The following is a 16,338-nucleotide window of genomic DNA, read 5'->3' on the forward strand; positions in this document are numbered from 1 at the left end:
TTTTTACATCATCAATCATGTCATCTGTGAAGAAATATCATTTGCATCTTCCTTTCCAATCTGTATAGTCTTTCTTTTTTTGTTTTATTTCATTAGCTAGAACTTCCAGTACAATGTTGAAAAGGAGTGGTGAGACAGAACATCTTTGCCTTTTGTGTGATCTTAATGGGAAAACTTTGAGTTTCTCAACATTAAGTATGGATGTTAGCTTTAAGCATAATGTTTTCATTCAGGCTTTCTCAAACTGAGTCTGTTCCCCTCTATTCCTTGTTAACTAAGAATTTTTATCATGATTAAGTTTTGGATTTTGTCAAATGCCTTTTCTGCACTGATATATTGACATCATCATGTAATTTTTCTTACTTAGCCTATTAATGTGATAGAGCACAGTGATTTTCAAATGTTCAACCAGCCTTGCACACCTTGGGATAAATCTCCCTTGGTTGTGATTTAGTTTTTTTAATACATTATTGAATTTGATTTGTTAATATCATTTTTACAGATGAATATTTCATTGTAGGGATATACCACATTCTGTTTATTCATCAGTAGATGTACATGTGGATTATTTCCATTTTTTTGCTCTTGTGAATAATGCTTCAATGACCATTTGTGTGTACATTTATGTGCACATAACTTTTCAGTTTTCGTTGGTATATAGCTGGTATTGCAATTACTGGGTCATATGGTAACTCCAAATTTAATTTTTTTTTAAGGAGCTGCCAGAATGTTTTAAAAAGTAGTTGCACCAGGACACCTGGGTGGCTCAGTTAGTTGAGTGTCCGACTCTTGGTTTTGGCTCCGGTCATGATCTCAGGGTCATGAGATGAAGCCCCATATTGGGCTCCATGCTTAATGGGGAGTTTGCTTGAGATTTTCTCTCTCCCTCTCCCACTGCCCATACTCTCACTCTTCCTCCCTCTCAAATAAATATATTTTTAAAAAGTAGCTGTACCATTTTGCAGTCCAACCAGCACCTACCCTCATCCTTGCAAATACTTGATATTGTCAGTCTTTTTGACTATAACTATTCTAGTGTGAAGTAGTACCTCATCATGGTTTCACTTTGCATTTCCCTAACAGCTGATGTTAAGAACCCTGTCCCATTCTAATTGCACATTTGTATCTTACTTGGTGAAATGTCTGTTCAGAACTTTTGCCCACTTCAAAATTAGATTTTTACTTTTTATGTTGAGTTATATGATTTGCAAATATCTTCTCCCACTTCATGGGTTGACTTTTTACTTTTTTGATGATATCCTTTGAATCATAAGCCTTAATTTTTTGATACCAATTTATCTATTTTCTGTTTTGCTTGTGCTTTTGGCATCAAGTCTCAGAAACCATTGCTTAACCCAAGATCCCAAAGATTTGTTTCTGTTTACTTTTAGAAGTTTAATAGTTGTAGTTCTCATATTTAGATTAGATTATGCATGAGATTGGGATCCAAATTCATTTTTATGCTTGAGTATTACCAGTTGTGTCAGGATTATTTGTTGAAAAGACTGTTTTTCTTCACTGAATTGTCATGATTGATTTTTGAGTTAAACTAAACTTGCATTTCTAGGATAAAACCCACTTAGTGGCATGTAATGTTTTATATATGTTACCGGACTTGGTTTGCTACTATTTTGTTGAGGATTTTTGTATTTGTATTCATAAGGGATACTGGTCTATCATCATCTTGAAGTACCTTTGTCTGGTATCAAAAAAATACTAGTCTTAGTAGAATGAGTTGGGAAGTGTTCCCTCCTCTAATATTTTTTGGAAAAATGGGCAATTTCTTGATTTAACTTAATCTTTTTGCCTAAGTCTAGTCATATTTTCTGTTTCTTTTAGAGCCAGGTTTGGGTTTTTTTTTTTTTTTTGCATTTTATTTATTTATTTGACACAGTGAGAGAGATCACAAGTAGGCATAGAGGCAGGTAGAGAGAGAGAGGGAAGCGGGCTCCCCACTGAGCAAAGAGCCTGATGCGGGGCTCAATCCCAGGACCCTGAGACCATGACCTGAACCAAAAGCAGAGGCTTAATACTCTGAGCCACCCAGGCACCCCTAGAGTCAGTTTTGATAGTTTATGTCTTTCTAGGAATTTGTCCATTTCATCTAGGTTATTTTATACATATTTGTTGGCTTGTAATTGTTCATAGTAACCCATTAATTTTTGCATTAGTACTAGTATTTCCTCCGAATAGAGTAACATTTTTTTTTATATTTTATTTATTTGACAGAAATCACAACTAGGCAGAGAGGCAGGCAGAGAGAGAGGAGGAAGCAGGCTCCCTGCAGAGCAGATGCAGAGCTTGATCCCAGGACACTGGGATTATGACCTGAGCCGAAGGCAGAGGCTTTAACCCACTGAGCTACCCAGGCGCCCCTGAATAGAGTAACTTTTAAATGGTCTAATAATTATTACAGAATTTTGAAATTAATAAAAGCAAAGTTAGATATATAATGGACTGTTACAGTTTTGGGTTTTTTATAAATTCTGAGTTACAGGACATACAAACATATCCTTCCAGCTCTCACCTCTAGAATGGAAAAAGAGAGGCACAAACACAGAACCTACACATTTTTAGTTAAAATACACCAAAGTTGGTTCAACTGAATTAAAAGCAGCAGCCAACCACACTCGCACTAACACATGCATATGCACGCACTATAATAAACCCACCATGACAAATTCCAAAGACATGAGCACTGTAAAATAATCATGTGCCAAACCTTCTAATTTTTTGAACAGAGACTAATTCATCCCTTCATTTATTTCTTGAATTCAGGACCATTAGAATTCTATACACTATGCTTTTTGAAATCATAGTTCACCTACTAATATATATGTGTATTAATGACCACATAAAGTTTTATAGTCTCTGTGACCAAGAATCAGGTTCCCTGGAAGTCACAAAAACATGTTCAGATCTTATGAAGATTCATAAATACATATTACATCTGATCTCTTCTCATAAAAAAGAATTTATAAAACCATCTGAGAGGAAAAGTTGTATATTTTCTAGTCTTTTCTTTCAATGGAACTATTCTTAAACTTTCTTCAAAGAACCTGGACTAATTATTATGCTGACTTTTTTTTTTAAAGATTTTATTTATTTATTTGACAGACAGAGATCACAAGCAGGCAGAGAGCAGGTTCCCTGCTGAGCAGAGAGCCCGATGCGGGGCTCGATCCCAGGACCCCAAGATCATGACCTGAGCCAAAGGCAGAGGCTTAACCCACTGAGCCACCCAGGCACCCCTATGCTGACTTTTCTAAAACAAATTCAACTATAAAATTTTGAAGACGTTAAACAATATGACAAGACTTCAAGCTGTATTGATACTTTTGACACATTCAGGAGAAAACTATGCTTACCACCATACACCTGACTGGTACTCTTAGGCCTTTTTTATTTTAGTTGATTTTTAGCGGGGGGAGGGACCCCAGGATATAGGGCAGGTGATACTAATGTATTTTTTTTAATTTAAGCATTTTGTTTTATGACACAACGAAAACTCCTTACTGCATTAACATCTTTATCATCTCATTAGAGAGGAGACCAAATTGAAGTTCCCACAGATTAGATGACCTGCCCAAGGTCACAGAGCTCCAGAGTGGTAATGGTGGGAGCAGGAAATCCAGTCCCCTGACTCCCAGTCACACATCTCCTTTGTGTGACACTGCTTCTCACTTAGAAAAAACAAGAGGCAAAAACTTAGAACACAAAATGTGTTTAAGATGAAAAGTTCCAGTAACTCTCCCTCAACTTTTTCTCTAAAAGAATGTTTATTTTGAATGTTTAGGAATCACTCTCCTTATCTAACTTTGTTATCAACAACTTGACTAAAAGCCTGTTTTTCATAATCTGACTGATATTGAGTCTTCAGTGACCTGCAACCTGTCAACTTCACAGACATATTTAATAAGCTTTAAGAGCAGTCTTTAGAGCTTAGCTCTACAAGAGACTGTTAAAATATTAAACAACATGGAGAAATCCCCTTTCAAGAAATTTTGAGGCCAAATTAGCTCATGTGTCACTAAATGTTCTTCTACACAACAGTGATTTAAAACCTCATTCTTTGCAACTAATGAATCATTGAACACTACATCAAAAACTAATTATGTACTGCTATATGTTGGCTAACTGAACATAATAATAATTAAAAAATCCTCAGTCTTCTAGCTCTGTAGATAGCTATTAATTAGTGATTAGAGATAATTAATACCAATGACCATGACCCAAATATTTTCTATACGCTTAAGAAAGCTGGAACATATTATCTGCCCATGGAACCATATTGTTGTTCGATCACAGCACAAAGTACTCAATAAAAATGTAAATCATGGCATATGGGTGCTTTAGCAGTCAGCATTCACCCAGCATAGGACAAAGTTCTTCTGATTCCTCTGACACATAGGCCTAAGTACAAATGATTTTATCTTCACTTTCTCCTCAGAGAAACCAACATTTACTTATAATCTAAAAGGTCGTCAAGAGTTAATATGATTTTAGAGACAACATATCCTAAGTGGTCACACACCCATGGGTTAAAATGGAGATTGCAGTCATAAACCTACCCTTTAGCCTAGTGACTGACGGACTTCAGTCCAAAACGATACTGTCCTATAGGGCATTTATAATTATTGGGCTGGGGGTGAGAAAAATATCTGAGGAAGCTCTGCGGGGGGAAGGATTAAAGTACACTGAGTGTGACGAGCACTGAGTAATGTATACAATTGCCGAATTGCTACACTGCACACCTAAAACGAACGCTGTATGTTAACAATATTGGAATTAAAATTAAAAACATAAAAAAAGGAAGGTGATTTAAGTCTTCGCTGCTCCCCCATATCCACACCAGTGACATGAGGAATTTGAAAAAATCTGCACTTTGGCCAGAGATTTCCTGGGAAAATCTGAGGAAGAAGAAATACTAGTTGCTTCCCTGCTGCCTTGACCCTTGTTGTGGCAGCAATGTTCTCTCAATTTGCCTGACCATTTACAAAAAGACAGGTGGTCCTTCTCCCACTACACTGCTACCATCAAGACAGCAAAGGAGTTACTAAAAGTACAGGATCCCAAAGAGCATCTAAGAGAAGGTGCACAAAGAGACTGTGCTGGGATCTTACCTTTTGGCTTCCTCTAGGTGGCACAGATATTCATAAGCAATGTTCTGCCGCCTCCGCTCATCCATCTCCTCTGCAGAGAGCCTTTCATCGTCCACGATAGCTAAAAATAGAGGAGAGCATCACATTACTTGTAAGGGCAGTGAACATCAAATAAACACCTGAGACAACAACTAGAAAAAAAAAAACTCACCAATTCAACAATGGACACTGAAAGACAGGGGTATTGAAACATCAGGCACAGAAATATTTGCCTTAGGATTATTACAGTATATCTTTGCTAGCAATAAAATAAAGTGCAGTATGGGCTAAAATTACTCCATAGAATGAGAAAAGCCATCATAATTCATAGACATGATGTCATAGAGTTTAGACAGCCTCAAATCAATTAGAGGATCGTCCACTTGCAACAACTTTCCTTAACAAGCTTGTAGAATTGGCCCAGTGGCTCAGGTTGGACCTTCCTTAAAATTCTGAGGTTTAACAAATAATCTGCAAGGACGTGTGTTTTCCCACTCCTGAAGGGATTTAAAGCTTCTCATGCAATGTGAACCCTGTTTTATAGATGCCAACATCTCTGAGATTCCCCTTTCACATGTTTCTTGGCCTTTGTGAGGCTAACCCTCCTGGTCAACAGATATCCAAAAGATCAAATCAAAGGAGACATCAAGTGAGCAGTTTCCAAGCCCACACTGTTTATTCCAACATAAACCTAGTTTATAAGCTTCCACAATTCAGCTTTTTCTGCAGAGAACACGGCCTCCCCATTTCCTGAGTGCATGTCCTCTGCCCAGATTCTCAACAACACTCAACTATCACATCAACCAACTCCTAGCTGTCCATTTTCATGACAACATTCCTTTCCCATAAAAAGGAACTCCTTCTCCTTCTTCAATCCTGACCTTTAATTCTGATAGCTATAAAATCAATTTGGTTTCCAGTTTGTTCCATTACTCATCTAATGAACACAAGGTAAGTATGTAGCAGTGAAATGGGTCAGGTGGGGCAGGAAAGTCCGTATGCTCTTTTCTTCCCCCTGCCACCAGCTCCAATCAGCCATTTCATAAACAAGACCCCTGGTTCTAAGCAGAAGAGTTAAGTTCAGCCGTCCATCCTTAAAAAAGCCAATCCCATGCCCTACCAATGAGGAGTCCAAAGTATCATTGTGGCAGACAAAAGGAATGCAGATCAAGTTTTGAACTCTTACTGGAGCAAGTACAATGCTGAATGCTTAAGACCTAAAAATAATATCAGAACCCTTGAAGACTCAAAAGAGAAGGGCTTAAATTGACATCAGTATAAAATATGGCAGAATTCCACAAGCATATAAGAACATGTTAGATGCTTATTTATCAAGTGCTTACTTTGTTTCAAGCCCTCAGGCTGTGTTTCTTGGGAACTGTCTCATGTGAGTCCCATGACACTATGAGGCAGGTAGTTTGTCCCACCTCACAGAGTAAACATGTTTGAAGTCATTTGCCCAAGTGAAAAGTAGAAACATAACGGCTAGAAACGTGTGGGTAGAATGGAAAAAACAAACAAACAAAATATGTATGAAAGAACTTAGGGAAATATCTCTTCTTATAGATGAGGAAGAAAAGGAACTAGTAGAAGGGAGAGGGGAGATGTGGGAGAGTACCAGGACAGTCTTGGATATAACAAACCTGGGGCCAAAGAAGCAGGAGTCTCTGCACATCTCACCATTCTTTTCCTACCCTCCCTTCCTACCACTCTCAGCTTCCCAGTGTGGCTCCACTCCTTGAAAACATCCCAGACCAATGGTATCAATAAGGGTCAACAAAGATTTGTGTTTCTCAAAAGCATCTTCTTTTTCTCAATAAACTCAATCCAAGCTGAACTTTGGAGGAGAGCCCTCAAGTTTCGGACAAGTACCCTCCTCTGCTCCTCCACCTCAAGATCCCAGGTCTTCACTGTCTCTCCCCTGGACTCTTGTGACCACCTTCAAAGAGCCTGGTAGCCACCCCTCCTTCACCCATTCTCCTCTCCACCATCAGAGCATGTTTAGAACTCAAGACCTACAGGTATTCCTCTCCCTCCCAAGACCTGCGATTGATCCCCATTTCCTCTGGAACAGGGCTCTAGCAGACCTTCCCATTCCTGCCTGACAAAAAGACTACATTCCAGCCACTTCTTCCAGAGAGCGCAATGGTTCAGCATCATGCCAGGACTTTTAGGTTCTAGTGCTTCTGTACTCCACTCGGTCTCTGCCTGGAAAGCCATTCTCCCACCTTCTGTGTGTGACATCTTCTCAAGAAAAATTCTGTGGATCTCCAAGTGAGGATCTACCTACTTTCCTCAGCACTTTGGTTCACCTCTCTATTACATCATTCATCACAGAAGGTCAATCACATCTCCTGCTATAACATGGGGTTCTTCTGTACAGGAAAGGACTCTTGATTCATCTCCATGCCCCCCTCACATTGATCATAGTTCCCTGCACATAGAGAACAACAACCATGTGCTGGAAAATTACCTTCATGAAGTGAGCTCCCCATCATCCCTATATTTTGCAAATTATGCTTTTTCTTATCCTGGGGTCTCTACAAGGTAACTGGCATGCCCACATACCCTCACCTATTCCTCCCTTTCCACTGTTCCTAACACTTTATCCCCAGGACATGTCATGATTTCCAGTTTCTTGGTTTGATTTCAGTCTAAATATGGTCTCCTATTTCTGGCAAGATACTTTCATTTTACAGTAACTTCACACATTAAAGTTTGAAAACAATATAAAACTCCTAGTATGAGTCCACGCAATCATCCTACGCTTCTCAACTTTAAAGTAGGAAGGCAGGAGTCACATTCTAAAGGAGCCACTCTCCTTACCACCTTCCTTTTTGGCTGCTACTTCCTTCTACCTCAATCAACCCACCCAGGAGGAAGCAGAAACCTCAACAGTACTTCGTTCCTAGGTCCTGACCCTTAACTCCCTGCACAAGCCACCCAAGAATCCACCAGTCCAAGGAGAGGTACTGAGGAGCTCTCAAACAGTGACATCACCCTGTCCAGAGAGATTTGACTTAATGTTTCAATTAACACACACACACACACACACACACACAGAGCTTTCAATGGCAATTCCAACATATTGGCCACAGCTGACAGAATTCTGCCCATCCTTACAGCTCAACTCAGTCACTTCCTTCCCTAAGTCTTCCCTGTTTGCTCCCACTCAAAATGTGCTCTCTCCTAGCACCTCCTATATGGTTTCTTTTAATAGTCAACTCCTAGAAGGCAAATTTATGTCCTCAACGTGTCCAGCTCACTACCCTGCACAGGCTATGTGTTCCATAAGACTACATGACAAACAAATGATCTCTTATGAGGAATGGTTCATATAAAGGATCTAAAATATCATTATAATTAAACAACTGAAAGTGTGACATAATTGCAGGATGCTTAGATAGGTGGGGATATACTCCCTCCAGTGGAGGGAGGGTCAGCAAGAATCACAAACACTGGGGCACCTGGGTGGCTCAGTGGGTTAAGCCTCTGCCTTCAGCTCAGGTCATGGTCTCAGGGGCCTGGGATCGAGCCCCGCATCAGGCTCTCTGCTCAGCAGGGAGCCTGCTTCCTCCTCTCTCTCTGCCTGCCTCTTTGCCTACTTGTGATCTCTCTCTCTGTTAAATAAATAAATAAAATCTTAAAAAAAAAAAAGAAAGAGAGAATCACAAACACCAGGACTGGGAATCTGTTTGATGACATGGTAGGACTTAAAACATGTCCCTTTAAGGAAAAGCAGATTAAAAATATGGTATCGTATTCATAGAAAGTCATTAATTCATAGAAATTTCATCAATTCATAGAAATATACTAGCGTTTAGCATTTTACACACACATAATTATTCTGGGTGACTCAAACTTTAAGGAGGCCTGAAAATCTTCAGTCCTGAATATGTCGTTCAATTCAAAATGTGTATTGAACCAGCTTGTAACATTTGAGATCAGCTTTTAGCCTGAAGAGCATAGTCACATGGTTATCTCCCCATTCTCAGGACTTAAAGAATGGCTACTAGAGATGTATACACCAAAGAAGGAACTCAAAGGAAGAGAACTGATTCCAAGAGCCTAAAATGGGCAACGGACAGGGGTGGGATATAAAGATGAGAGAATCTAAGTTCAAAATTTCCACTAAGGCAAAACAGTCAGTAAACTTGACCCATGATATATTCTGGCTTCACACCAACTTCCAGAAGCATTCCCCAGCTACCTGATCTTAACACGATCCAACTTCCCTTATCTGAATTGTCTTTTGAAAAAGAGGCAAAACTGAGGTTGCTATATCCCCGCAGAGAGTAAAATTAATTTTGGCCCATTGTGCAAATATGAAGAATGTCCACGCTTTTTTCTTTTTATAGTCTAGAAATTCAAAGCAGGCCATAGAGATTATTAAGGTCCACCCTGCAGACTGGGATGGGAAGGATCTGGGACTTTGTTCCAATTAGGGGAAGAACTAAAGGCAATGATTGCTAGATTTGGGATTTCTTAATTATTATTTCAGAAAAATACTTGAGGAGCAAGAAGATTTATTTTCCTTCCACGTAGGCACAAGTAAAGTTCCATTTGTTCACTGCCTGCTCCTACACACTCCATCATCCTTACACAGATCTCAGTAAGGAAGAAAGGACTGTCAAGTTTCCAAAACCAATTTAAAAATTTTAGCTCCAAGAGTTAAAATAACAGGAGGAATTGTAAAATCTTTCGTCTGGATGAGCTTCTACTATTTTTAAAAGAAGAGAAAGGAATTCAAGTCATCTCTACTTGAATATCAACTTTTTATTCTTAAGATGGTCAGTGCAAAATGTTCCAAATTATGTAGAACCAGTCCTAAACTTATTCTCCCATTCTCTACAGATAAGGACACAGATTATTTACTCTAACTTTAAAAATATATATATTTTATTTTTTTAATTTATTTTTTTAATTAACCTATAATATATTATTTGTTTCAGGGGTACAGGTCTGTGAATCATCAGTCTTACACGATTCACAGCACACACCATAGCACATACCCTCCCCAATGTCCATCACCCAGCCACCCCATCCCTCCCACTCCCCTCTAGCAACCCTCAGTTTGTTTCCTGAGATTAAGAGTCTCCTATAATTTGTCTCCCTCTCTGGTTTCATCTTTTTCATTTTTCCCTCCCTTCCCCTATGATCCTCTGTCTTGTTTCTCAAATTCTCCATCTCAGTGAGATCATACGAAAATTGTCTTTCTGATTGACTTATTTTGCTTAGCATAAAACCCTCTGGTTCCACCCATGTCATTGCAAATGGCAAGATTTCACTTTTTGATGGCTGCATAATATTCCATCATGTGTGTGTGCGCACGCATGTGCACGCACACACACACACCCCCCACATCTTCTTTATCCATTCATAAAAAGATTTTATTTTTTAATCTATTTAGAGAGAGAGAGAGAGACAGAGACAGACAAAGCGTGTGTGAGCAGGAGGAGGGACAGAGGGACACGGAGAGAACCCCAAGCAAGTTCCATGCTGAGGGCAGAGTCCCACATGGGGCTTGATCCCAGGATCCCAAGATCATGATCCCAGCCGAAACCAAGAGTCCAATGCTTAACCGACTGAGCCAACCAGGAGCCCCTTCCTATAACCTTAATACTCCATAGGAATTATGATATTTTACTATTGTTTTACAGACTTAGCAGGTTACATAATGACAGTTCTCTGGGCTGTTCTCAGGGAGTAGCAAGTCACTGCTAACACTCTGTCCCTATCCTCTGAAAAACTATTCCCCAACAAACAAGAATATCAAAAATTTCTACAAAGCTGTTTGAGCTTTAGAAGACAATAGAATACCAAGTCTTGGTCCAATTTTTCTTCAACTATTAGGAGAAAATAACCAATCACAAATAGTTGAAGAAAACAAAACAACCTCTTGGTTTTGAGTAGTGTGTTTTTCCTGCATGTTTCATGGGCATAGGTCTTTTTAAAAAAAGATTTTATCGATTTATTTGTGTGTGAGAGAGAGATTGATAGAATGAGTGGGGGAGAGGCAGAGGGAGAAGCTGACTCTCTGCAGAGCAGGGAGCCTGACTTGGGACTTGATCCCCAGGAGCCAGGGATCATGACCTGAGCCAAAGGCAGATGCTTAACCAACTGAACCACCCAGTCACCCATAGGCATTGGCCTTATTTCTCTAATCAATAAGCTCTTTGTAATGCATACATGAAACATAACAGATGGAAGAGATTAACATTTAATGAGCACTTACTATGTGCCAGGTATTTTACATACGTTATGTCTTAGTCCCTGCATCCCTCCTTTAAGATAAGAATTTCAATCTTTACTTCTCTAGTGGGAAATAAACTCAGGGAGATTAGGTAATTCAGGTTTAGGTAACCCAAGGATCATAAAGACCAGTAAATGGCAGAACTGGGATGCCAAACAACTCGATTCCAAGTTCTGATCTTTCTACTACACCACAACGTCACTGCATCCCTGCGTGTGTTTGATGACTGGCCCAGCGGTGATTAAGCTCTTCTGAGGGTGTTACTAACCAGTAAATAGGGTTAGGGTTAGGGACTTTGTTTTTCCTACTGTAAACCATATAAATTAATGCTATCTTGAGAAAGTATAGAAGTAAAATGAGAGGCTTATTTCTCAGAAATGCTGTCATCTCAAATGTAATTTAGCAAAGGAAAAAATATTACTATTAATGCTGCCAAGTTACACTTACCAGGAACGTAGGGGTAGTAACAAGGGCAAACTAAGAACAAAAATGTCAATGACGCTACTCACGTGATACATCACATCATAAGCAAAGTTGTATGATCTGTAAATACTGAGAACACATTTGAGAAAATTAAACACTTTTTTCTCTCGGGGCCCTCCTTTATTCTTTACTCTTCTTTCTCCCCAAAAGGCGAATTTCTGACTGCACTGACAAAGACATCTGATGAAAAGGTGTGGCTGAGTGGAAAGGGAAGTGGCTTTGGGGTTAAATGTGCCTGTAATACTGCCATATTTAGTTAAAGAGCAGTTAACTAGACACTCAGTTTTATCATCTGTAGAATGGGAATAATGCTACCCACCCCAAGAAGCTGTTGTATGAATACTTTTTTAAAAAATCACATATTTAAAATTACTTTATAGTTAAACTACAATATAACAAATTATTAAACAAGTAAGTTGTAAAATATAAAACTTATAGATATGCATAATAAAGACAACAGATAATCTGCTAGTTTTTCAAGGATAATTGATTATACTCAATTTTCCCCTCACTTGGTGGTTTTAGTGCATAGCTCCATATAACTTGCAAATTGAATGTATTTGAAATTACATAAATTGAAAAAAGCAAAATTTGAGTATACTCATACTCAACAGGTGTATGTAATGGGTACATATTCTTAATAATTATATAAGTTTATGTTATTACATGCACTGAAATTTAGGGGGGAAATGCCTAAAGGAAATAGCAAATATTAAAGCACTTGTTTTTAAAAGGAGTGCTCTGGGATTTTTTAATGTTTTTGAATCATACACATTTTCCAGATACTCTATATCATTGATGTGTATTACTTTAATAATAAAAGATTAAATGTGTTTTAATGTTCAGTTATAGAAAAATAAGAGAATAAGGAATAACAAGGAATAAGCCTTAAAGCCAGTTCCATCATGGGATGCCTCGGTGGCTCAGTTGGTTAAGTGTCTACCTTCGGCTCAGGTCATAATGCTAGGATCCTGGGATTGAGTCTTGCATCCGGTTCCTTGCTCAGCAGAGCCTCCTTCTCCCTCCGGCCTTCACCCCACTCATGCTTGCATGTGCTCTCTCTCTTTCTCTCTAATAAATCAGTAATATCTTTAAAAAAAAAAAAAAAAGCCAGTGCCATTGTGAAGCATGCCTTCCCTGCACTAATTGCTCCATTTGAACTTCTAGAGAAGGATCAGTCATTGAAAACGTGCAACAATTATTAATCGGCTTAATAAGGAAAAAAGATCACAGAAGTTCAAAGACAGCAGAGAGGAAGACAACCAAAGCCATGATATTCTGTCTGAAGGCCTTACATGCCTAAATGCTTGGATGAGACAACCCGACTGGAGAGAACAGGTAGGATTAAGACCAAAGCAAAATGGAATGAATGGAAGGGGACCTCATCAGAAGAATGAAGAGAAGGTTCCAACATGTCTGTGTGATGTGAGACCTTAAAAGTCTGAACTAGGGAGAAGAAAGAAAAATGTAGCGATGATTTGCAAGGGCAGAATTTTGGCAACAGGACGAACAGGATGAAGTAGAGCATGGTACGGGGGAAGAAAAAGGAAGCCAAGAAGCAGAAGCCAACTCATTTTGTGACTTCATATGGTGGAGGTGGAAATGGCTCAGCACCAGAAAGTCCCCTGATATGCCACTTTACATAAAGGCAAGTTTGTTTAATTAAAGAGAAAAAAAGTGGAAGCATCCCACTATTCTAGCAATATACTAAGTAGCTGCCTTTCAATCTCATCGTATATTTAGAAGACAAGTTTAATATAACAGACTCAATTAGAAGGCTATGATGTAGAACAGAAGGGCACTATTAATGCAAGCATATGCTGTTTGTTAGTGATTGTGAATTAACACATGATTCAGGACAGTCAATTTTTTAAACTATGCCAAAAACTCAGCTCTCAAATGGATCATACCATGCAAATGGAGATATTTTGACAATACAGTCATGGATAAAGAATACTTTTCAACTGGATTGTTGGGCTAGTGCAATTTAGGCTAGTTATCATTATCAAGAAGTTTCTGTTTTTGAGGACATGCAAATCACCATCATTTCACACCTTGAGGGTTTGTGGGAGACCAGACTTGTGAGAAATCATGTCACACTACATATGGTGCCAGTATCAAACAGCAGGACTTAAACCAAGGAAGTTGGGCTCTTTGGTTGTCTTTCTTATGCATATCTATACATTCATAAAGTGTTACCATGAAAATTATCGCCTACAACTGCAACAGCCCTAACAGATAAATGGACAAGTATAAATTACTTCCCCTTGTCTAAGACTAAAATGGTTTAAATTATCTGCTCCAGGTGCCAGAATTAGATGACAGACCTGGTTTGTATTTAAAACCAACTCTTGGCTCGTGTTTCATTTTCATCAAACTTTTGGAGGTACCCTATTCTCTTAGAGCAAACATATTTTTATTCCTTTATGTCAACAGCACGGGAAGCAGTAGGAGGAAGTGGAATGGCTCATGTGGGAAGGGAATTGAGTTGGCAAGAGTGGGTGAAGCTAACGTCAAGTCTGCCGGCTGCAGAGAATGTATACAAACCCTGATTTTGTAAACTTCTTGAGGAGGGTATAAAATACCCTGGGAACGGCCCTCTTGTGGGAAAGAATTTACCCCACTTGGGCAACAAAGCTTAAAATATTTTGGTTTTGGCTTGCTGTGTGCTTTTTGTTCTAACACGCAGTACAAGGTCCCAAGTTCAGAAACGTGGATATTCTATGAGCACAATGAATGACGCCAAGGTTTTCCAGATCTTATGCTTCTTTAGTCCAAAACTGAAAAGCTTTATACAAGAGCCAGAGCAGCAACCACGTTAAATATAATTCATGCTTTTCTGCTTCAGACTTAAATTAATAACTGATCTCCCTCCAGCAGTTCTGTCTTGGCTGGGGACTGGACCACGGTACTGTACATAAACTACACCACATGTTTACTGCACATCAGAGGAGACAGCCAAAGTGTGTGTCAGCCACCAGCTCTTTAGAGGATTTGAATACAACCGCAGAATTAAGTCACTGTTTCTACTCCAGACATAGAATCTCACTAGCATTTGTGCAGCACAAGTGTCCATGACGATGAAGCCAAGCGAAGACGGAAACTTACTATTGGTCCTCAAGGTGCAAAATGCTGATAGAGAATTAATGGAGATGCAGAGCCCTAAAGCGCCTTCCAAATGCCTTATAATTAAATCCAATAAATACAACAACAGAATGTGTTTCTTTTGGTATGTGGCAAAGTCTCTAACTAATGGCTAAATAGTTCCAGTGCATGGCAGGGGTAGAGGGAAAGGATGGAATGGGGTGGGAGAAAGGACTCTGTGCCCCTCAGAGTTTACGATCTGACAGAATGCATACTTACTGCTGGAGACATGCTGGAAAGCTCCTTTGGAAAAAGGACAAATTAATCAGAGGACAGAGAATAGAAAAGCCAAAGGGAAGAACAAAGATTATTCAATAATGGGATTACTCAGGGCCAATTTTCCAGATTACAAGTGTTTGACATCAGGTTTGAAAGAGAGGAGAGTGAATTCGGTGGGGAAACACAGGTAGAGAAGTCAATGAAGAACGGGTGACGTGCACCCGCACCTCAAGACACAATCTTGTGCTTGGTCTTCTGACCCATTCCTTCGCCTTCACAGTCTCCACTCTGCCCTTCCCCAATCTCACTAAGGTCTCTGCATTTCTTGAGAGGAACAAGGCCACTACCCAGGATGCTTTACAGCTGGCTCCTAGGCAGTGTAGTTCAAAGGCATACAGTTGTTTGATGACAACGAGAAGACCATATGATAGCTCATACTCCAAAAGCAGGGCAGAGTTTCACTCTATTGATAAAAGCTCTTTCAACAAAGCTAACCGGGCACATCTAATAACACACGTAATTGCAAGGGAATCAGAGAGAGTTCACTGGGCCTCAGTTGTTAAAGCGGTGACGAAAATTACTGTAATTACTATAAAATAGTCAAGCCAAGTTCCTTATTTTGCCAGTTCACCAGCATTCGGTCAATAAGGATTTGCTTTCCCTTGGAACGTGTTCAGCATTGCATCCATGGGAGGTAGGGATGGAAATTAAGGCAACAGCCTTGGATCTGCTCTTCAAAATCCGTGCTTCCCATTCCCTCTCCAAGTCCGCCATCCACTGCCAGCCTGATGCCTCCCCTCATCAGAGAGCCCCAGGCAGCACTAGGTGTGTTTTCTGCCCTCTGAGGTGGATTCCTCTGCCGCAGTCTTGGGAAGCTCCAAGCTCTCCCCTAACCCAGCTTCCCCTCCCTCTTGTGATCATGCTGGAAAGAGTAAGAAATATCTAGAAGATGATGAAGGGCAGAAAAAAGAGGTCCAGGAAGAAAATGAAGGTGGCTGTGACTGAAAGTGTGGAGAAGCCAGGCTACAGGATTGAGGGAGGAGAGGATGCAGTAGAGGGGCTGGTGGGAGCAGCTGGTGAGGCTTTGGCTCCTTGACA

The 16,338-nt window shown here is 39.6% G+C and overlaps 1 protein-coding gene across 1 annotated transcript in view; it reads right to left on the bottom strand.

Moving 5' to 3' along the window:
• Positions 1–16,338, bottom strand: part of IQGAP2 (IQ motif containing GTPase activating protein 2) — a 277,799-nt gene that overhangs the window by 227,841 nt on the left and 33,620 nt on the right. Inside the window, exon 2 of the mRNA XM_080804306.1 lies at positions 5,124–5,223. Coding sequence (XP_080660432.1) covers positions 5,124–5,223 — 100 coding nt within the window. The remainder of the gene's footprint in view (positions 1–5,123; positions 5,224–16,338) is intronic.

Source organism: Martes martes, assembly GCF_963455335.1.
Source record: "Martes martes genome assembly, chromosome: 5".
NCBI lineage: Eukaryota > Metazoa > Chordata > Mammalia > Carnivora > Mustelidae > Martes > Martes martes.